The following is a 23,308-nucleotide window of genomic DNA, read 5'->3' as shown; positions in this document are numbered from 1 at the left end:
GCCATCAGGGCTTTTCTCTTCCTTTTGCATGGTGCTTTCATTGCTTTGCATTGTACTTGTGATTGTCTGCCATGCCTAGGATCAGTACAACACATAGCATGTGCCTCGGAGAGTCTGTTTAATATTTTAATTTTTTGTACTGTGTTGTATAGGAACAGACAGGATGTTTACATTGGGTAGCCTTTGAGCTTTTGGGGTGGCACCACTTTGTTTAGGGATCCTGAACACACTGGAAGCAGTAATATGTTCATGGAATTCAGTACAGGACTACATTTTTCTAAATGCCCCAGTCCATTTCATAGGAAGTCAAATGACTTGAAAAGAAGCTATAAATCAAACCTGGCAGTGTCAGATGTCAAAGTAGGTGATGCAGTAAAGCAACAGATCTTGTATTTAGATCAGAGTCGCTGGTCTAGAAAAAGCATATGTGTCACAGCAGTAATGACTTAGAAGATACCCATTTGTGTACCTGATATTGGTGACACTTGGGTATCACCCTTGAACATAGGTATACAAAATCCTTGGGAGCATTACATTATGTTAAAAACTGGGGGGGAGTTCTTTTTTTCCACAGTTTGGCTGAGCTGGGAATTCTCAACAGAAGCTGTGAGAAAGAAAACTTGAGATTTAAGTCTACTGCATTCCTTGAAGGTAGCTGCACACAAGCAATCTGTTTTGGAGAGTGTGTAAAACAAACAAGCTGTGCTTTTAAAGGCAGGCTTTAGGAAGACCCCCAGAATTGCCCAGCTGTTTTGAAGCTAGTTTGTGCGTGTTGTGCTGGGCGATAGGACATCTAGAACTTGCATCATGCACCTAACTCTTCAGACTGGAATAGATTTACTTCTGTGACTGGCTGCATCCATATGCTCATAGCCCTAACCAAGGAAATGCAAAAGCTATGAAACACATCCCCTCAATGGTGTAAACCAGTGGCATATCCACCAGGGATTTCTGTGTTCCCATCCAGGAGAATGATCTCCGTAAGACCGGAGAACTGTAGGAAGAGCTCTGCAGAAGGTAGACACTAAGAAGATTTTTTCACAGTATCTTATCTTATTGCTTTCAGGCCAATGCACATTTTCCACTATTAAAACTAATATTTGTAGGTAGAAGATTTGTTGTACATTGGTGACTGTAGTAGTTATTAACTGTCAACGCAATTCTTCAGTCAACACCAACAGTAAGATGTAGAGTCCTTTGTTTCTGTAAGTTTGTACAAATATGAGTTGGGTTTTTTTGTGGGAAGAAGTAGTTGTCTGGTCCAACATGGAGATTTGTCTTACTAAAATTAGGTTGGATTGTTGTATGTTGAAATGTTGAAATTTTTTTATTAATTGAGCAATTCTTTGTGATCATCTACTACTAGTAGTATGGTGCATGTAAAAAGGAAAACAAACCAAACAAAACAGTTTAAAAAGGCACAAAAGAATTAACCCCTTCCCTTTCAAAACTTTCTTTCCTGATGCTGGCATCTCTGCTCAGCATTTCACTTCAGAAGACATTTTGTGTTAAGTGATACTAACAGAGAAGGATGCCTCTTCCTCGGTGTCTGATGTACCCATTCCTGTTGGTGGTGGATATTTGATATGGGACGACTGCCCATCGCTCTGAAATGGCAGAGTTGTCCTGACCGAAGTGTCCAGGATGCCAGAATCAATCTGAAGAATCTTAAACTAATTTGTATCTTTTCTAACTGGAAAAGTTACGCCTTGATAAGGTGAAGGGAGGTTTTAATGATATTTAGATTTTAGACAAAAATCTTCAATAGAGCTTTCTTTGGTTAAAAGTAACTTTGTTTCGTTCCAGTTGGTCTCTAAGAGGTTTGCTAATCCTGGATATGTCTAGATGGGTTTAATGCTGATTTATTGTTTTAATAATGGATAGGAATCAAACTGGTGCAACTGCCCCAAACCAGACAGTTTGACTGCACTGAGGCAAACCCTCCTGCATTAATATTTCTGGTTAGAATCATGCTTCTAAAAATTTGAGTTGGGTAACTGCTTACCAGTATAAGCTTTGTCAGTATAAACCAGTTAGTGAGAATCTTTCCATAAATAAGAATATTTATTATGATCTTGCATAAATAGGAACAGTTTTGTGCATGGGCTTGCCGCAGTTCAGCTTGGCTTAGTTACTCAGGCAGTTGCAAGCTGGATAAATACAACCAATGTTTAATTCCTATGAAACAGTTCACACACAAACTGCACTGGAAAAACTAGTTTTAATTTTAAACCAGCCCGAACAATCCTTAAGTTTCCATAACAGAGTTTTCACTGGTATCAGTTAATAGACTTCAAAATCCCGCAGGTGAGTGTGCAGGACTCGGGGTAATCAAGTGAGTTACATCAGCTTACTGGTGTAACCAGCCTGTAGCTTAGTAATGGATCTGGTAACATCGATGCTCCAGAAAATAACTTTATTTGCCCACTTTCTGTTTCAAAATCAAAGGTTATGTACGGGTTGTCTTAAGGCAATATGCTATAGACTGGTAACTGGTCCTTCAGCATCTGATCACTGCTGGCTCGCTCACAGCAAGCGCGAAAGGGCTCGGGGGAGAGGTGTTCTGTGCACTGTGGGACATACATGGGGACTTGCCTGCTCCACACCTTGCCTGGCAGCTCTGACCTGCCAGGGAGGATAAAGCCCCAGCAGGTGCCCTGCTTAGATCCTGCCTTTTTTGGCTGAAGATACTTTCGCTTTCTATTTTTAGGAAGTGATCGAAATGCTTTGTCACTCTGTCTGCACCTCACTGCTCCTGGGTGCTGCTGCTTGCTGGCTTGCCTCTGCTTCAGGCCACCAAATATTTGGGTTCGTCAGGCCGGAGTTTCATGACCTTGTCCACACAGAGCAGGATGAGAGTCAGAAACCAGAGGCTCCAGCCGACGGCCGCCGCGATCCATCCATAATCATCCATGCCTGTCGGGCAGCACATGGCCACTTGTGTGCAGAAGTTCACGTCTGGTGGAGAAGAAACAAAGTGAGTTCATGGGAGGCTAAGTATGTAACAAGTTTCCTTTGCTAGAAGGCAGATGAGACAGTGACTCCACTGTCTGTCCTGTGGCCTGTCACTCTGCCTTGGCATCTTTCCCCTAAGCCTGGCTGTTAACCCGGGGGACAACAATGTTCAGCTTCATCTGTGTGTCTTCAAGACTCTGTCATCCCTGTCTGGCCAAACGCCTGAGCTGCCTCTCTTACCACTGTGCCCACCATTACGGAAATCTTTTAAAACACCTACTTAGCATCTCCTCAGTTGGTTTTAGGAATGGTATATGATAGAAATAGGTAGGTAAAATTAAAAATAAACCCAGGATAGAGAAACTTTCATGTGAGAGAGTAAGAGGATCTCTAGCAGAGACACCTTCAGCAGGATCTCCAGTAGTTCAGATACGCAATACCTCTGCTTGCAATAAGAAGCAGTGGCTGCTTTCTGCTGGGATGTTAACTGTGACTTGCGTGTAACAACTGCAAAAGACACCACCAGTGGGGGATCCCTGGTTTACGCATTTAAAAATGAAAAAAAATGTAACAATTCCATGTATTTTTTCCTGCACTTTTTACATCGTCCTTTTGTTTAAATCAGTCCAATTTCCTAGAGTCAGTTAAGAAATATATCATCAGTTGATTGATTTATGCTGTTATTTAAAGGCACCTGCTGTACTTTTTCCATTACAAGGGTACAGTGGAGATACCCAGCTCTGCATCCTGGGCAGTAATGTGGAAATATCAAAGGGAGGCTGGAGGACCATGGTATCTTGCTCCCTTGGCCTGGAATAGAAGCTGAGGGTGAGACCCCAGTACCCAGGAGAGCCGAGTCAGCCGGAACCACCTTGCAGCTACATGCATTGTGTGTTGATGCACATGAGGCTTGTCAGCTGTGAAAAGCGAATGCCTCCTGAGCTTGGCACGGGGCAGCCAACCTCTTGCACATTTCCAGGGAAAAGGTAAGTGCATGCTTTGAAGCAGCATACAACTATTGGTATATGTACTATATTTTCGGAAATGCAAGACTGGGGGGGTATCTGACGTGTGGGACAGAGGATGACTCTGGGAGGACGGGCAGGATCTCAGTTTGCCTGGGACTGGCTGTTCGGCGAAGAGCTGGTAGGGTGGGGGTAAGAAGGCCCTCTAGGGAATCCACATTGTGCCTAGAGGCAGGCAGTCGGGCAGGGAGCTTTAGGATGCATAAATTAGCTATGAATTAGTCTGTTCAAAGCCGAATGTAACTAAGATATTATTCTGGACATGCCAATGGAGGAACCTTAGAAATGCATCCTGGAGTTTCATCCGCAATGGTAGCCATAACAACAGCTAAAATACTTTTCCCCGACAGCCTTCTAGTCACCTGTGTAGCCTCATCACGGGGCTTTGTCATGGTAGTAATGATTTAAGAAGACTTACTAAAGCATGGTGCTTCGTACTCAGTTGTGAGCATGGAGCTTGTTGAAACATTGGAGATGTCTTCAGCTGCCAGAAGGAAAGCACAAGGGGAAAAGGCAAATTGGATTAGAAAAGCAATACTGGGCATCAAGCATGGAAATCTGAAAGCCATTGCCCTGCAGAGATCTGTAGGATGGAAACAACTTGGAGAAAAAAAGTTTCTGCCCTTAAACATTGCTGCATCAGGTTGTGCTTTCTCATCCTGCCACTGTCAACACAGGCTCTAGACAGACCTGCTCTAGCAGCAGCCATCAGGAGCAGCTGAATCACTGTGCCTCTGCCTGAGTATGACCCTGGTGAGCCATTTACACAGAGTTCAAATCAACCATTGTCCTTTCCCAGGCTACAAGAGAAGAATGAGCAAGGACTGAAATGAGAGCGAGCATTCAGTGGCATGGGGACATCCATAATCAGCGAGCTGTACATTACCTCCTTTTGCCTGTAGAAAAATCCCAGTAACTCCAGAGTGCAAAGGAGTCTGGAAGAGCTGAGGGCTGAGCCCATCCATGCAAAGCCTCAGCAGATCCACAACAGCCTCAATGGGAAGCTTTGGCTTTGCTGTAGTTCAGGCACAGCTGTGTCTGAAACCGTTCTGGCTGGGCTCCAGTTCAGGCCAGCACGATAGCCAGCTCAGGTTGGAAAATACAATATACAGAAAAATGTAAGGGGGGGGGGGGGGAGGAGTGGGACAGGGGCTTCACTGAAGGTTTTGCTTCTTTATTCTGCTTCCTACCCAGGATAAGACCACACATGCATGCTGGCACAGCTCTGTGACTGGTCTCCAGCCCTCCAAATGTGTATGTGGTGTCACAAGGCAAAACCCCCTCAGACCTCCTAATACCCGCCTTGCCCCTCAGCTTCAGCATGCACCTTGCAGCACTGCGGGATCGGATGCAAGGACAGCTGCAGGACAACTGCGTGGGGAAAGCACAAGCTGCTGTGGTCCCTGGGCATTAACAGTGGCCTGTCCCCTGCTGCAGAAGGAAGGGAGTCAAGTATCTCCTCCTGTGCCACTATGAGCAGTACAGTTGAAGTTCAGCCGGGTGAAGTATTCCCTGCAGAGACACATGAAAAGCAACTGGAGAGGCTACAGGAGTAAGGGCCCCTGCTGCATGCAGGTGGAGGGGCTCCAATGTGCTGCTTCTCCAAAGACCAAGCAGAAGGCGAGAGAATAATTTCCAGTCAGACCATCACTCAGCTGATAATTTGGAGGGTGATAGACAGAAAAAATAAGTTCAGCTTGATTTGACTGAAGACTTCAAAATAATGGCCCAGGTTTAGTTTCAGTTCAGAAAAACAAACCAGAACAAGACCTTTGACCAAACCTTTCCTTTGGGTTTGGTATTTTCCAAGTAACAGCAAGTAAATTGAGATTATCTCTCAGGAGATGTCCCTCTTGGGGTCACCCGCTGTTGCCCAGCTTTTCATTTTGAGCAGACCCGCCATCAGCAAGACCAGAGCTTTCCTTAGGCTGCTGCCACACTGCGAGGGGGTCCCCAGGCAGCCTGCTCCAGAGAAGGGTCTGACTACTCCCCATCCCTCTTTCTGAGTCCACTAGGACTTGCTGAATGACCTCGGCCAAGCCCATCATTTTTCTCGGTTAATAAGTACCTCATGGGAGCGCTGGGAAGAATCGTTAAAAGCTGTGTATGACCTGCGGAAGGAAGCGCTGCAGAATGCTGAGTGTTGGTTCGTGTTGATAGACTTTGCAGCCCAAACAACAGGCTGTCAAAGCTAACCCATCTTCAAACATCTGGCAGGTCTCACCTGGTGCTGATCTACAAATGCAGGCAGTAGCCTGGTGGGAAAGGAGCAGCTCCCAGATCTCATTTACGTTTTGTTTTTAGGCACCTTCTACAATTAAGGGGGCACTGAAGCCAGGTTTCCTGCAAAAAGCACCTAATAAGAGCTAAACTGGACTGCAGGGAGCCTCTTGAGTGGCATTTCAAACGGCCTCTCGCTTCAGCAAACACGGGAAGGCCCAGTAACGGTGGTCCCCTATCTCCCTGCCATTCAGCGGAGCAACCTGCAGCTCAGTCGCATTTACAGTGGATCTGTAAACAGCTGGCAAGAGCACATCTCTTCAGAAAGATGATGTGATCAGTCACATCCAGTAATTCTCATTAACATTAATCTTTACACTTTTTTAGATGAGAGAAGGTAGTCACCTTATTTAAAAAAAAACCAAAAACCAAAAAACAAACAAAAAACCAAAAAAAACCCCAAATTGCTGTCAGCAGCCGATATATTTAGGTATTGAGAGGCATTGGGGGTAAAGGCAGGGTGTAGAAACTGGAGCAGAAAAGAAGAGAAATACCTGCTGTGCAAGGATACCAGAGCACGGTGGTGAAGAGGAGCGCAGCGAAGGCTGCCCAGGGCTCGCGGGGGAAGCGCTGCATGCCGGGGGTCCGCTCCGGCTGCACAGACCCTGTCGCTGGCAGCTCCGGTTCAGCAGATCCTCACTGAAGCTCAGAGAGCTGGTGTGCGGGGCAGAGGGTGGAGCGAAGGAGCTCCCTGCTGCCAGGACACCTTGAACTTTCCTGCCACAACCGGGTGGAGGAAGAGAAGGGCTCTGACCAAAACAGCTCCAGCAGGAGGTGGATGCCAGCACTGAGGCAGGCAGAAGGGCCCCTGAAGGTCAAGCCTGAAGGTTTTTCCCCAGGATCCACTGCAGCTGGAGGGAGGAAAAGCCTCCAAAGCCAGCGGGGTCCCAGGCAGCTTCTGTCTTCCAAATCTCCTTTTGATCCTGCAAAGCTGGTCTAATAGAGCTGGAAAGGGGTAGAGGATCAGGGTAGAGAATTTGTCTCCCTGTTTGGCTTTGATTTTGCATGTTTGTTGGCTTGACCTCCCCCAAAACTGCCCAGTGGTGATGTTTTTTTCAAAGGGCTTCTCTGTGGAAGCCTAAGAAAAAGCAATCTTTGGTCACACTGGTACAGTAGCTGCTGAGTTAATGGGCACGTTTCCACCAAGAAATGGGATGGAACCAGTTGCTTTGTGTAGGCTACCAGCAGCTATTAGACAGTAGGAACAGCCTTTCCTTGAGGACCTGTGCAGTTATGGGCTGGGATCAGTCCAGGCTTGGGGCCTCTGCACAGGAAGAAGCTGCCGGCGTTCTTTCCCCATGAGCACAGCTGTGTCACTACCTCCATCATCCATGTGCAATGGGATGCTGAAAAAAAAACCTTCTTCTTCTCTTGTGGTTACACCACCCCTTCCATCACATGGGCAAAGCGAGGAGCTGCACCTTCCACCAGCACAGCTCTGTCTGCCAGACCAGGAGGGTTGCTGGCAAAATGGTATCAGCTGGAGGGCAAGATTTTTTTTCACAATCCTGGCTGGAAAAGCCACACTGTTGAAGTGCATCCTGGTCTGATGAGCACTGCACATCCCTGCTGTTCCTCAGGCTGTGGCTCTGCTTGCTCCTGTCTTTGACCCGCTACCATGTCCTTGTTCAAGAAAACTGCAGGCATTAGGTCAGGCAGGAAGCACTGGGAGAGGTGGGCTCAGCAGGGAGCAGGTTGCTGGTGCTCTTCAGCAGACGTCACGCCTGGCTTTGGGTGCTCGTGTGAGAGCTAAGCTGACTGGGGCCTGTTTTGGATGTGGGGCATCAATCCTAGCAGGATGGACAGTATTTTCTCTTTTTTTCTTTTTCCCTCCATACTGCTGAAACTTGCAGGGAGGGTTTAGCCTTCCCACATGAACTGCGTACAACAGGGTGCTGCTATGAAAACCTGAGGTTTATTTGGTCTCTCTTCATATATAAAAAAAAAAACCTTGAGAGAAAACCCCGCGTAGGCTTAGCCCTGCCCGGCATTTCTGTGGGGTGAACCCGCTTGTCCTCCTCGCTGGCCACCCCTCACCACCAAAAACACCCTGCTCCCTTCCAGCTGCGAATACTTCCATGATCAGCAGGACACAGGCAGCCAGAGGTTTTCCCCAGAGAGAGGGGACACCGACCTGCAGATGAGGGCAGACCAGCTGAAGCAGGCATGTTTACCCACCTTGCTTCCCTGTTTTTGTGTCAACATGCTGCCGGGGCTGGCGGAGTTAGGGCTGTGCCGGCCGGTCCGCAACAGCCGCCTCCCGCTGCCGCTGGTATGCACAGCCCTGGCCTTCAGCTGGCACCCCAGGGGTGGCCCAAGCTGTGTCACACGCAGCTGCCAGCCAGGCTGGGTGGTGACCCCAGCAGCCGTCACTCTTGGCCTCAGTAGGCATGAGTCAGGGCAGAAGAGATGCTGTAAAAATGCTCTGACTGCTCAGAGTTACTTGAAATTAACCTATAGGATAATCTTCATCTCTGCCTCGTTTCAGTGTCCAAGTCCTTTTGTGCTAGTTGTCTTTAACTTGTATTTTCATCTGAGCACTCTGTTGCATCAAAACTAAAAGTCAACTCTTTACTGGGGAGAGGCCCTCCACTTTTTTTCCAGCTTCACCTTTCCATTCTGAATTTCTCACCTGTGATTCCTGCTGACAGTTGACCTGGCAGTTAATTTTGCAAAAATAATTAGTACAAAATTGTTCTGTGCATCACAACATTTTTGAGGGGAAATGAAAAGACAAAATTGCTTTGCTGTTGTAGGAATGATTCAACTTGTAATGGAATATCTTTTGAATTTTAACTGCTACCTAAATGTTCTTTGTCAGCTTGCAGGTGAATGTGCTCATTTCTAAGGGATGCTGAAAATGTTTTGCACAATTAACGTAATGTATTTCTTTTCCTTTCCAAAATGCATTCCCTCCATGGTTCAGAAAGGGCCTGCTCCGAAGTCCTCTGAAGCAGTGAACGGGCTGTTCTTGGCTTCAGTAATTTTTGGATTGGATTGGAAATGAAGGCTTTGCTTGATAAGTTCAGACACAATGAGAGCCCTGTAAAATCATCTCCTGACACAGATTTGGATTTGTTTCACGTCTTCTTTGTCATGCATTCATATTTCAGTGCTGTGACTGCCTCAAGAGCGATAAGACCCTCCAAAGCCTTCCTTCCCTTAGCATGGTTTCTGTGCCTCACATGGACACCTGCCTGGATGGGGCTGCCCTGGCACACGAGGCACAGCTGCAGGACCAGCAGAGACGGGGGCTTCCTTTCCCTGGGCTCCTGTTCCCATGCAGTTCTCAAGGCAAGACTCCATTTACTCTAAAATTAGGTACTTCCCCACCTCTCCCCTTGCACGCTCATCCACAGTGCAAAGGGCTGCTGCTCAGCTTTTCCTGATGATGATAGAGGTGATACCTACTGCTTGGTATATTTTGTGCCACAGACAGCCTCACTGTTAGGTTCTCTGATGACCAAAGTATTACCCTTGACACACCACCACCAGGTGTGGCTCTCAGAAAATTTTTGCCTTGGTCATACACTTACACATTCACTCTGTGTATTTATGTATATACACATGTATTTTCTGTTTATATAGGCAACATGTTTGGTTTTTTAATTCCAAATGAAAGCTAATTGCTGTTGCAACTCTGTTCCATCCCAGCAGTGACCAGCGCAATGGCAATCGAACCATAGCATGGTATTTAACTCAGGACAAAATACACGACTCACAAGAGCACGGCGGAGCAGGTACATCAGAGATCATATCACTTTTTTCTGTGTGACACTTGAGGTTGGGTTAACCGCACCCCTAGTCCCATTTCAGCACACCTGAGGTGCCACTCTGCTTAGCTGCTGCAATAGGAGGGAGTTTCGGTGAAAGAGAGCTCAAAAATTAATACCCCATGTTAACAACAGCCACACAAACCCTTCTGCACGGTGGAGTTAAGCATGGGATGATTATAGCTGAGATACTGGTCCCACAGCCACCTGCTGCTGTGTGAAGTTTCCCCGTGCTGCTGAGTGATGGCTGCCTGGCTGGAGGGGTTGCATGGTCGGACCCCCTCGAGCTCTGTGTGTTGGCACGCTGAAGTTGATGACCAGTTGACCGTTCCCAGTTATTATTCACAAGGGCTCTGTGCAGCCTTTGAGATCACGGTGGTGATCACCACGGAGGATGCTGGGTGGTCTGTGCTGTCGGTGAGACCACAGGAGTGGATCTCTCTCTCCTACACTTGCTTCGTAGGTAGCGAAATCTCCGAGTGCGGGTCTAAAGGCCACTGCTGGGAGGGTAGGGCTGCCTGTTGGCAACCCACTGTCTGTGTATTGCGGGTTGTGTAAAGCTCCCTCCCAGGTGGCTTTATAAAGCTCAAAAAAAGCTTAAGGGCCTTTATAAAACCTTCAAAATGGCTTTTAAAAGCTCAAAACCTTAAGCCTGATGCCAATAATGTGTCCATCAGGGAGGGGGCCATTTTGTTCAGTGTCTTCATTGATGTGAAAAATAGCCATCTACGTTAAAGCTACCTGTGAACAGGGGATTTGATTTTTAAAACTAGGCAACTGGAAGAAAAAAAAATATTCAAACCCATAAGGGTTTTACTCTTTGAATGAAAGAAGGGGAGAGGGGATCTGCTTTCTCTCACACAGAGGAAAGCAGCTCTGGCATTTTGAAAAACTCCACAACTGGTGCCCTTTGCATTTTCCAGTCCAGGCTGGGGTCGCTGTTAGTTGCTGAGTGTGTGGCCTTGCTGTGACCCCATGCTCTGTCCCTCTGGACCACCCCCCCGCCCCGAGGGAGTCCGTGACCCGCCGGCCAGGCAGCATGGTGCTGCCCGAGGAGGGCTGCCTTCGGCTCGCCAGGGCAGTGCTGCCGGCGCTGACAATGAGCCCACTGACAGGGCTCCTCATCATCAGCCATCATCATCTGATCTTTAATAAGATTATTATAAAATAATGCTACTTTCACGTGCCAGAGGCATGAAATAGGATATGTTTTCGGCTTCTGTCCTCTGCCCGGGAAGTGGGGGAGGGAAGGGCAAGAGCGATGGCTTTATTCCTGAGCTCACTCCTCGGCTAACGGGATGTAGTGGCCGGCATAGTGCAGCTTGCTTTGGCCATGAAGTGTGCGTTGGGGGCACCTTCTGCTGCCCCCACCCCGACAGCTTGTAGAGGAGCAGCTGCGTGTAGCCATGGGGCTGAATGAGAGCACTCCAGGTGCAAAACAGAAGCAAATCGTGCTATCATCAAATGAACGCAACAGCTTTGCCAAGGGGGAAGAATATGCTGTGAGTTCAGATGTGGGGGGAGTAACCTGAGAAGCTGTTTTATTTTGTTGTGTCAATATACAACAGTTGAGAACTGAATGATGGCTCCTGTTGTTTAGCATTATAGCGTGGGCTGGAAGACAGTGTTCTTCCTTCCCCCCACCAGCTTCTCCATGGCCCTGCGTGGAGGATGTGCGGTCGGTGGCAATGACTTGACTTCTGCCTTACCAAGAAAAGTTCTGATTTCCCAGCAGAACGTGCTGTCTTTCATCAGTCTTTTCTCCCTTCCTTTGGTAGTGCTGATGGAGAAAGCAGAGCTGACTACTGGCACTGGCTGGTCAGGGAGGACCACAGTGCAGCCAAAGTGGGTGGGAGGCCGGGGTCTCTGTGGCCACTCAGCTGGGCAGTTGCTGAGCAAAATGAAAGTTTTAGGACCATCCATTGAAATTACCTTATAATTTTTAATACCTCCTTTTTGGGTTATGCAGCCTGAGGCAGCTGGATTTCAGAAGGTGGTGGGAGCCCTCTCACGCTAGCTGACCCCGGGAAGTGGGGCCACTCGTCATTGCGTTTGAATAAAAAACCTTTGTGCTGGGAAACCGCTGTTACCTTCCGGCATTGTTCCATTAGGTAAGCTATACCCTTTGGCTTGTTGGGTCAGGGTTACTGGATACCTCCAAAAAAACAGGTCTGAGAAAGCATTTCTTCAAGGGGCACTTTAAAATTTATATATAGCCATGCGCTTTCATTAGGTCTTTTTTTGAGATAAAACTTTTCATGGATGCTAGATTTAATAGTGACCCAACCAGTTTTAATTGTCAGGATGAAACCTTGACCTTAGTGGGAATTAAGCCATTGGTTTTAGGAGGGGATGAATTTCTCTCCGGACCCCTTGCTTTAGCAGCTGAAGTGGGAGAAAATCTATAAAGCCCCTCTTTCCCACAGCGTTTGTTATTTCAAGGGGTGAGAACCAAGATCCCTGTCAGCACTGGCCCAGGCTAGCGCAGCTCTGCTGGCTGAGCCCCTGCCCTCCCAGCCCCCTCTTTGCTGTGTAGCTCTGCCCGTCCCCTGGCTGCAGGATAATCATTAATCTCCCATTGTTTCCCTGTCCTTCCCTGGGCTGCCTTCAGTGAGGAACAACTGGTGAGACACGGTACTGAACTTTTCCACCTGCCTGGTGACTGATCCTCCATCCAGGGCTTGCGAATGAGCTCTCACAGGTTCACAGCCGTCTGCACACCACCGGTTTCAAAGGTTCTCCCTTGTTTTCGGGTGGCCGGGGCGGTGTGACCCAGTAGGCACCCTCTGTTATTGGTTTCAACAAGCCACGTGCTGCCTCAACACGGCTTGCATTTGTCACAGACCTGATGCAGGGGTTGTGACCGAGCCAGAAAGCACTGGATCCAGACCACCCAGGGGTTGTTTCGAGACAGAAAGGGTTTCCCTCCTCTGGTCCAGACCAGTTGTGAATTCAAAAGAAAAGGCTCGCTGTGCCCCGTGTGAGAGAGGACAGTTGGCCAGGGCACTTTGCTTGCCACCCTCCACGCCTGACGTGGTGCCTGCAGCCACGCAAAGCAAGCCCTGCTGTTGTCACCCGACGGGACGCCCGGCCAGCGAGGGAACAGCTTGCCCCTTGCCAGGGGAGAGGGCCTGCCAGAAAGGAGCAGAGGGGCTGAGAGGTAAACCTGAGTAACACCTTCTCCAAAGCAGCCCACGGCACCGGGGTTTACCCTGCCTGAAACCCAGTGCATTTTAATGCAGTGCGATACTGCTGGAAAATAGCGACTGGGGAAAGTGTGAGTGATTTCTCCATTAACTGTTCTTTTGCCAAAGCAAAAGGCTGGGAGGGCGTGGGTGGCGTTGATAGAAGCATGGCCGGCAGCAGGTGCCTTTGGGCAAGCCTCCCGTACTGCAGGAACGGATGAAGGGCGAACGCTCTGCCTTCCTTGAAGTGGGGCTGGGAAGGGTCTCCCAGCTGGAAGGAGGTTTCTCTTGTTACTTGTAATTTTTCTTTCTTTCCAAATCAAGATGAAAGTGAGCCTTTGGGGTTCTTAACTGACTGATCACCAAGGAAAAGTAGAACCCCGGGTTTAGACGGTTTGAAACAGTTTAACTTGGATATTTCTAAATATTTCATTTGAGTTTTGTTCTTTTAATTGTAAGGTTTCAACATTTCTAATGGAAGGTAATTGCAGGTTTAGTTAATACAAGCTGATTTAAACTATAGTCTCTTTATACTTTTCAGTCTAAAGAAATTATGATGGGACATTTTGATGATCTTTTAAACTTTTGGAAAGTCTTTTAAACTTTTGGAAAATGAGAGGTAGGGACTTTTTTTACTTTCTTGCATGAGTAGTGGGGGGTCTCCTGCAGCTTTTGTGTCTTTTTCCTGTGAAAAATATAGTTTGCTAAAAAATGTCCAACCAACTTTAAAGATTATATTCTTATTCAATCCACTGGAGCTCGTACATGATATATTTTCTTTTAAACGGCTATTAGTTATCATGTATTTTCAACATCTTCAATCATCTAGTGAATAGTTACAAAAAGTATGACAAGGAAAACTCACTTGATAATTAGAGCAAATACAGACATGTGACTACGGTACTCCTGTTAAACAAGCCTTTATTATCTTGCAGTGTTTCTCTCATGTTTAAGAAAAAACTTTCATATGTTATAAACAAAATTCTTAGATCCACATTAAAAAAAAAAGGTTGTAAGACAAGGTTTATGGAGAGAGACAGAGAGAGTTAAGAACAATTGACTTCCCATCCCTGTAAACAAATAGAAGTGAGGTTAGAAAGGGATTTTGGTTTGCTATTTATAAAATGTAGGCTCGCTACAAAATGAAATGCATGCAAGAAGTCTATCTACCTGCATGTTTTCTCTGAGAAAGAATAATTACTGTGTTCGTGCATGCTAATCACTTAATTTCGTGCAAGAACAACTAAAGGCGATTTTTATGTTCAGATTACTCAAAGTAAACGATAAGCATATAGACAAAAGGAACTTTTGCAAAATACATGGTACTTCATGTGTCTCATTTGGAAAACAGTCCTTTCTGGGGAGAAAATGCTTTTTAAATCTTAAAGTTTGTTTTAATTTAAATAAAATAGTTTCCTCTTCTCCCCATCCCCATATAACACGCTCCAGCTGTGTTTGCAATGTTGTGTTCACACTGCCAATGAAATTGATAAAAACCAGTAAGGTCTCTTTCACCCATCTAATTGCTAGGTGAAACTAATGATTTTTCTTCTCTGTGTTGTGGAAGACAAAGAGAAATTGAGTCTTTCACAAGCTCAGCATCCAAAACCCAAATAAAAGTGCACTGGTCTGAAGCAGAGGACAGGGCAGAGTATTTATATCTGTCCTAGGGGACCCGTGGCTCCTCTCTTTCCCTGTGTCACACACATACCTTAGAGCCACATATCACTGCTCTAGTGGGATGAAGCCTCACGTGGGTTTGAGGAGGCTTTTAGGAGGTGAAGAAACCCTTTCAAAGGGCATGATGGGCAGCAATGGGTTAGCTTCCAGCACCTTGACTCAGTGATCCCAATGTTTCTGCAGTGCTTGGCACCTTCTGGCACCTCCCTGGGCAAGGACAACTGTGCCACCGCCACCAAGGGCCCCACGGACGGCCAGGTCAGAGACGGGCAGGCAAAATGGCCTCGGTCTTCAGGAGCGAGGAAATGAGCCTGATGCAGCTCTTCCTGCAGGTGGAGGCTGCCTACTGCTGCGTGGCCGAACTTGGGGAGCTGGGTCTGGTCCAGTTCAGAGATGTGAGTATCATCTGGATGGTACGTTGATCCATGAGAGATGTACCTTGGGGTGTGCTTGTCCTTCCCTCAAAGGACTTGGAGAAAGTACACCTGCAGGGTGGTCAAAGAGCCCGTGGTGAGAGCGGGACTTCCCCCAAAGCAGTCCAAAAGCCATTCAATGTTCCGAGACCCGACCCATCCCTGAGTCCCCATCCAGTGCTCTGCACAACTAAAGTTTAATTCTTGCCACCACGAGAAAATGGGGAGGGGGTGTCTCTCCATGAGAGTCCATCTATGACTCCTGCTGTCACAGCAAGGCTGAGTGGAAATAAGCCTGGTATAAGGCCACAATGTCCTTGGCCATGAGGAAACCCAGGGTATTGCCCCACCACTAGAAGTCTGTAAGATGCAGTGGTGTTGGCCATCTGCAGTGAAGGTGTTAGTTCTCTGGTGATGTTAAAAATCAGTGCAGCAATGTGCAGCCTCCAGCCCCAGGCTTGTTTTCCCTCCTGTTTTTAGCTAAATGTGAATGTCAACAGCTTCCAGAGAAAGTTTGTGAATGAAGTGAGAAGGTGCGAATCCTTGGAGAGGATCCTGCGTAAGTAAATGCTTGTCAAATGCAATCTGTTTTCTGCCAACTGGTGGTGTGGGATTTATTTCTTTGTTAAGTGCTCTCACACTGTGGAGCAGAATTAGTGGCAAAATGGTGATGTTTTCATCTGAGCCCCTGGAAATGTTTTGCATGTGTCAGCTAATTACCACTTCACCCCATATGGGCAATACATTATTTTTTATTTATCAACCCTGTTTTGAAAATGGTTAACTGAACTGAAAGGAGGTTAATATATATAAAAAAATACAAAATAAACTTTATATAATATCACAAGATAAATCTGGGACTGGGCAGGAAGCTAATCCATATAACCTGACTCTTACACCAGTGCACCGGCCATTGGCACACACTTCCCATGGCCAAGGCGTCAGCCTGGGGACAAACCCCTAAAACCCAAGCAGCAGAGCTCATGGCACACTGCCCCATGAACGTGGGTCCTGTGAGCTCTACATTCCCCCCACCATGACACCGGTGTCCACCACAGCCACTGTGACAGCATGTGCCATTGCTAGAGCAGGGGAGCGATACCTGAGCTTGCTGTGCACCTCACACGCTGCCCTGAGCAAGGGGGTGCCATGCTGGCTATTTGTGCTGGGGCTGAGGGCTTGTCCAGGTGGCACCCAGCTACTGTGACTTCAGGAGAAACAGCATCCTCGCTGAGAAAGGAGGCTGCCGGGTGCCCAGTTCCTGATGGTTGTGTACATGCACTGGGGTGATGGCCCTCGTATATTGCTGTCCCTCGTCACACCTCAGCGTGATGCCTCAGCCCTGACCAGGGGGCTTAGTGGCAGCTGGTGACCAGGACAATGCAGCAAGGATAGCTCTGTATTGAGACTTCTGTGTGCTTTCCTTGCAGGTTTTCTGGAAAATGAGATGGAAGACAACGTTGAAATAGTCAAACTAGAAAAGTACCCAGAGACCCCCCTGCCTCGGGAAATGATTGATATGGAGGTAACAAATTTGGAGTAGGCCAAGGAGAGAAAAGGGGTTATGCACCAGGTTGTCTGTGTAATGCGCTCGATACAGCCCTCCCCTGCAAGGAGGAGGCACAGCTTTCCCTGCCTGTGGAGGTGCTCCCCGAGTCGCTGTCAGCAGTTAGGTTAAGGCCGGTCTTACTGCATGTTCCTAAAGGAGCCTGATCTTTTTACCATCCGTGGTGAAAGATCCCTCTCAACCCACATATTAATGGAAAGGTATCACCATCACAGAATGCCCCTTTCATCCTGTAGGAAAGTATAAGAAGGTTTTGGTGATTATCCAGGAGAGCTGATGTTAGAACCAGCTTCACTGCATAAAAACCCGAGAGCTGTCTGTCCTGGTGAGAGTATGGTTGTGATATAACAATATTTGGTCCTGAAACAAATATTTGTGCCTTGCTTTTGGGTGTGCAAGGGATGCTTTCTTCTAGCTCAGCTGGAAGCTAAGTTTACTGATGGATTTCCTCCACGCTTTCCAAGAGCTTCAGCTTCACAAGCAAGGTAGTTTCCTGGTGTGTTCCTGGACCCACATCCTCACCTAATTTTTGGACTATCGCTAATGAACCTGCTAACGGCTGTGTTGTAGGCTGCTTTTGTTGTCAGCAGACTGACAGCCAGTCCACCTGGGGTCTGAGGTGTCCTGTGGGGAACCACAGAGGTGCCAAGACAGGCTGAGACACCTACGCCACGTGCCCACTTACCTGCCTGTGCTTTGGTTGGGTAAGTCACAACTCTAGTGCCAGAAAAGGACAAAGCACCCAGTAGGGAACGTGGCAATGGGAAAATGAGGTGTTGATGTTGATGAGTATCTTCCTACAAACTCAGTGTTAATTAGGTTCTCATTGAATATTTCTGTATTGCCCCTTGAAAAGAAACAACCATCTATTGTTTGAGGTTTGATATCAGCTTGGTAAAGGGCCATTGGTCTACTTCAGAGTTTTTCTGAATGTGCTTGGACCCTAAACAGACCATGCTGGAGAAACTTGAAGCTGAGCTGCTGGAAGCAAACCAGAACCAGCAAACACTGAAGCAGAACTTCCTTGAGCTGACAGAGCTCAGACATCTGCTGAAGAAAACCCAGGACTTCTTTGAGGTGAGAGACCTCTTTACTCTTCCAACAGGAATGTGGAAGCTCCTGAAAATACTGGCGTTTTCATTTGCGGTGTGTTGTTGTTACTGATTGTTAATCAAAACCCATTGGTCTTTGCCACAAGCCAGTACAGTAAGTTTGCAAAAGCACCTCAGTCACTTCAGAGCCTGCATCACTCCATTAGTCAATGGAGCTCAAGAACTTGGTTCCCAGATCTCTTTGAAAATGACATTTATGCTTTTCAGTTACTAAGATATAGTTTACCTTTTCTTTTCTTTAGCCTAAATCTCTGTGGAAAGCTACCTTTGTGGGGGGGAAATGTCAGGAAAAACCATTGAAATAGTTTTCCAACTGGCAATACTGAGTAGTTTTTTAAAACTAATGTTTTCCAGGCAGAAACCAATCTGCCAGATGATTTTTTCAGTGAAGACACATCTGGACTGCTGGAGCTGAGAAGCACTCCTGCTGCTGCAGCTGCCAAGCTGGGGTGTGTATTGGTGATGGCCCCCAGCCTGGCCAGACTTCCCACCTGTGCTGCGTGGCTGTGACACTAGCACACTTCCTTCAGGTTCTTAGCAGAGGTTGTTAGTCAGCCTCTTCAGCGTAGCTGCTTCATGAAGATGAAAGAGTGACTGTCATCTGAAGTTATTTATCATCAAAGCTATGGTCAGGTTATGGGTCAGTGGGACAAATGGACTTCTGCTTCCAGGCCACCAGTTACAGTGAGCCCTTAGTAGCTATTGACTGAAAGTTGTTATCTTACGGCATCTCACATGCAGCTTCTGTACCAGCCTGGCCTTCAGGAATGGATGTCTAACCACAGCAAAAAGCCAAGGGATTGCTTGCACTGGGCTTTGTCTGCAATGGAAAGTGGTGCTGAGGGTGAGAGTTAGTGGAGCGGAGGCAGCGCTATGCGTATTGCTGACAGTAACTCGGTGGACAGCATAGACTCAGACAGCTTTCCCTTGTGTCTCCATCAGCTAGGTGTGGTGAAACTCAGTGATGGTGCTCTTCCCGGCATCATCTTCTTAGCTGCTCATGCTGGTATTTCTGAAGTCCTGTTCAACTCTGAGTAAAGTGTATGCCTGCAGAGAGCTTGCCTTGGTGGGTGTATACCAGCATGTCATGCTGCACTTCAAAGGTGCAGTCTGATGCTTTCTGGGAAAAGGAAAACAGGAGGGAGTGAAAATAAACCACTACTTCAGAATTGCTACCTCCTACCTCTGTCATTCAGGCACTCTCTGTTTGTGTGACTTTAAGCACCTCTCCGATCCTCTATTTCTAGCCAGAATTGTCTCATCCTCTTTTTCCGTTGATCTGGGGAGGGCTTAACAATGCTGTAGAGAAAGAACAACAGGATAAAGTCAGTAGATTGAAATAAGAGCCAGGCTTGAGCAAGGAGGTCTTTCCTAGAAGTGCCTACAGCAACAGCAGGCTATCACAGACTAGAAAACAAGAGACTGTAAAATCACATGTTACAGGTCCTAAAAGACTTAGAATGGGCTTGTAATTTCTTTATCTTTTAACTCTGCTCAGATTCACAGCAGGGGTAATAAAGAGGGAAAGGATGATACCCTTTGAGCGTTTACTGTGGCGAGCCTGCAGGGGAAACATCTACCTGAGGTACACTGAAATGGACACCCCCCTGGAGGACCCTGTGACAGTAGGTACCAACCTGGTTTGGTTTCGTGTGTGCCTGTGAGATGCAGAAACAGAACTGGTGCCCCGGCTGTGCTGCAGCACCAGCTGCCTCACCAGAGCTGGGTGTCTGAAAGCAGCCTGTGGAAGAAAGGTGGGAAAATTTGACAATGGCAGAAGTTTTTTTTGGCATTGCTTTCCCCTTCTGCCATTATTGAGGTGGCTCCTTTTTCCTGCCTGGTTAAGACGTGTGTGTGCCGTAGCAGGGTGGCTGTGTTACAGGGACCACCAGGGAGGTGAGCTGTGGCTGCCCGCAGTTGGGGCTGGCCACAGAGGGTCAGTTCCCCTTGGTGTCTCTGGGGTGAGCCCCGAGCCTCGGCAGACCCCCGGTCCCTACCTCTCCACATTGCTCCTTCCCCCATAACACAGAGCTGCTGCCTGTGCCTGGTCCCTGAAGCAGCATCTAGGGAAAATATTGCTGGTGGAAAATGGGGGCTGGAGGAAAAGAACAACCCAGTTGGAGAGGCTGCTGAAAGAACGCCCACCACCCTCTCCGCACTGGACTCTTTGCTTGGGGTGTGTTAAATTATGACTGAATTGTGTTGCAGAGAGAAGAGGTGAAGAAGAACGTGTTCATTATCTTCTATCAAGGAGAGCAGCTTAAACAAAAGATCAGGAAGATTTGTGATGGGTAAGGCAGACCCATAGGCAAGCTGCAGTGGCTCCAGCAGAGGTGCTGACCTGTCAGCCCAGGCTGGCTGAATTTGGAGCTGAAGATCAGATCTCCAGCTCTCTGACTGTCAGCTCTGCCACTGAGCTCCCTTCTGCTCCTCAGTTCTGTTGCTCCTAATCATGAAAGATATCTGTCACCTTGGCACTTGGAAATCGAAGTCCTAAATTTTCAAAAGTGGCTTAAAGATCTTGGGAGCTTCAGTTGCTAGGTTTTTAACTTGGGACATTTTAAAGGGGGCTGGGTTTCAAGAAATAGTCAGCATCCTTCCCCTAGAAATTGGAGGCCCTAACCTGGGCACTGGGAACATAGTAATCCCCAGCCTGCTCTCAAGCCTTCCTGCATTTCATCATAAGACGATGCTGTAGTTTATTCAACCCTTTCTCAAGACCTTTGAGCAATATCTGTGTAATCAGAGACAGAGCCCAGGAAAGAAATGAAAGCTTCATACAATTTGACTTGTTTCCACCCTGTTAAGCACCTTGAAAAGATAATTCACGTTGAATATTTTGTTACTCTTTTATAACGCAGATGACTGACGGGCTTTGTTGCCGTGTAAATCAGATTTGAGGAGGGGATCTGTCTGCTGTCACCAAATCCATTTCTGGTATTGCCCCTAGGCCATGCGGGGCCAGCCGAGCGCCCGCGGGCTGCCCGAGGTTGTGTGGGGAGTGAGCGATTGCTCGTACCTGACACGTGCACTCAGGGCAGGTCTTTCCTTACATCCTGCCTTTAATCAGAATAAAAGCAGGAAGATCAGTTCATCCAGCTGGGAGAATTGACCTCAGTCCCATGAAGCGACAGTTCCCTGGGGAGTATTAGCCATTCCTAAAGCTAGAAATGGGACCCTCCAAGATGCCTTCTATAGGCTGTGGAGGGCAGTCCTCATCCTGGGAGCAGTTCAGCCCTCCTGAGGTGGGCATCCCTCTATAAAGCAGCCGCAGGAGCACGGATGGCTGGGGAAAGACTCCTAGCTCCTCAGTCCACTGATTTCTGATCTGAACCTCAGAGACGGAGGGAGTTTTGCCACCACCACTGTGCGGGATCAGGCTGCTGCTGCCAGTGGTCTTTTGAGCGTTCAGCTAGTCTTGTTCTGTTTCTGGATCACAGTTTCCTGCTTATGTCCCATTTCTTTGCTGGCTTTTTAGATGCTGTTCAGTACCCTTCTCCCCTTCTGCACTTGTGGGCAGTTTTTGGTGGTGAACACTTCCCATTGCATTGCTCCTGTGCCAATTACCTTGCAAACTGGCAGGCCGTACATTTTGAGCTGGCTGGGGTTGCTTGCAGGGTGCTGCACACGCTATATTTTGGAGGAATCTCCCCCCGCCCCCCGCAGCATTTTAAATTCCCTGCAGTCAAAAGGCCAATACATTTTTCTGGGGTGGGTGTAAAAGAACAGACAATGCTATGTCTGTCAGCATTTTCATTATTGATTGAACCCAGAATCATCCAAACCAGAGGTGCCACCTTCTGCAGTGGGGTGCAGCTGGGATTGCGAGGCCAGGCAGCACTGGAAGTGTGAGCAGATCCCTGCGGAGTGGGCCATGACATGCAAAGCTGTTATGAGCTAGTGGCACGGATGTGGTATGTTCATAGAAAGGAACTTTGACTGGTTTCTCTCAGCCTCTTGTAACTAAAGGAAAACATTACCTAAGACAAATTCACAGGATGTCCTTTGCAGTGCTAGTGCACTGGGTTTTGTTTATTGCCAGCTAATCAGGCTACACTTGAAATCATCCTTTATGTCTTTGCTTTCTCCCTTTCACATTTTTTGCTTGCTAATATGCACGTATATATGGATGTTTTGCTGAGCAGCAGTTTTTAAAATGTATTAATCCCATGGCTCTCCTTTTGTGCTCTGTGGGCCATCAGCTGTCCCCGGTACACAGGCCAAGATGTTTTGGTCTGCTCCATCTTTAAGGCAGGGTTAACTATACCTAAAGCAGATGGCAGCGTTGTTCCAGCCCCAGCAGGACATTTCTGCTTAGCACTAAGTCATCATTCATGGCAAGTAAATATCCTGCAAAAGTCATGGAACTGGTATAAGCCAGTCTCCTGCAAGGCAGGCTAAGATTTGTTTGCAGAGCGGTGTGCCTCAGGTTACACTTGTAGCCTCTGCTTGACTCTAATTGGTAACATTAGTCTGCTGATTTCATGAGCATTAAGTCCATGCACAAATTTATTAGTGAAAGGTGTAGAGGGAGCAGGGAGGAGGAAAATGTAAGAATTTTCCTTTTCCTCCTTTTCTTGCGGCTGCCTCAGTGCTAATGTGAATACTAAACTGGGTTTATCAATGTAAGGATTCCCTGCTGAATTCTCCTGGAGCTTTCAGAGATGTCTGTGCCATTAGGGCAAAGCTGATACTCAGTATGCAAAATGGCTGTTAAAAGATCAAAGCAACACTGCGGCAATAACGTTATTGGAAACAGGGGAACTGTACAGCATGGAGGAATAAGCTTTCAAGTTTGATTAAAAATCCTTATTAAAGATGAACTAAGAACTGTGAAGAATAAGAAGATGGAAATAATTAGGTAGGGCGAATAACCTTTGGAAACAAATACCAGGTGTTGAGTGAGGAGAGATTCTATTCTGGAAAGGGAAGTTTAGCTGAAGAGCACGTGCTGTCATTACACACAGCTCAGGGCTGATCTCTAGGAAATGGCAGTGTGTTTTGTTCAATTTACAATTGTCCTCACTTGTGTGTGTGCCTGAACTATTTTGGAGAGCAAGTGGTGATATATTCTGTGCTCAGACAACGCTGGAACATGATGCTTATCTGTACACAGAGCATGCACGTTTTTGTCTCTTAAGGAGGGATAGACCCCTATGACCCTGTTACATCTTTTAATTCACCTCACGTGCAGAAAGGCAGCCCTTCAGCAACCCTAACTCAGCGTTAACCGCAGGATGGTGGAAGTGCATTGCCTTAGGTGGGCAGGAGATCTCCACTCTGCAAAGAGGAGTGATCTCTTCCTGCAGACCTGTTGG

General features: G+C 47.3%; 2 protein-coding genes across 6 annotated transcripts in view; one reads left to right on the top strand and one right to left on the bottom strand.

The window, feature by feature from the left end:
- Positions 1–2,703: 2,703 nt before the first annotated feature.
- On the bottom strand, positions 2,704–7,210 carry TMEM213 (transmembrane protein 213). Its single transcript, XM_027799441.2, has 3 exons — positions 6,755–7,210; positions 4,399–4,464; positions 2,704–2,958 (listed from the first exon to the last, which is right to left on the bottom strand). Exons 1-3 carry the CDS (start codon positions 6,834–6,836, stop codon positions 2,789–2,791), a joined length of 318 nt encoding a protein of 105 aa, XP_027655242.1. The 5' UTR covers positions 6,837–7,210; the 3' UTR covers positions 2,704–2,788.
- A 5,545-nt stretch (positions 7,211–12,755) lies between these two features.
- ATP6V0A4 (ATPase H+ transporting V0 subunit a4) overlaps positions 12,756–23,308 on the top strand; it is a 30,111-nt gene continuing 19,558 nt past the window's right edge. For 2 of the 5 annotated variants that reach the window (XM_055712511.1, XM_055712512.1), the window contains exons 1-8: positions 13,086–13,310; positions 15,082–15,293; positions 15,792–15,870; positions 16,742–16,836; positions 17,830–17,955; positions 18,345–18,439; positions 19,489–19,615; positions 20,199–20,281. In XM_055712511.1, coding sequence (XP_055568486.1) covers positions 15,177–15,293; positions 15,792–15,870; positions 16,742–16,836; positions 17,830–17,955; positions 18,345–18,439; positions 19,489–19,615; positions 20,199–20,281 — 722 coding nt within the window. In that variant the 5' untranslated portion in view covers positions 13,086–13,310; positions 15,082–15,176. Of the gene's footprint in view, positions 13,311–15,081; positions 15,294–15,791; positions 15,871–16,741; positions 16,837–17,829; positions 17,956–18,344; positions 18,440–19,488; positions 19,616–20,198; positions 20,282–23,308 lie in introns of all 5 variants that reach the window. The other 3 variants (XM_055712513.1, XM_055712515.1, XM_055712516.1) reach the window with 3 other exon arrangements.

The sequence above is a fragment of the Falco cherrug genome, chromosome 5, assembly GCF_023634085.1.
Source record: "Falco cherrug isolate bFalChe1 chromosome 5, bFalChe1.pri, whole genome shotgun sequence".
Taxonomy (NCBI): Eukaryota; Metazoa; Chordata; class Aves; order Falconiformes; family Falconidae; genus Falco; species Falco cherrug.
Note: the sequence above shows the minus strand (reverse complement) of the source record. Positions and strands in the feature narration are given on the sequence as shown.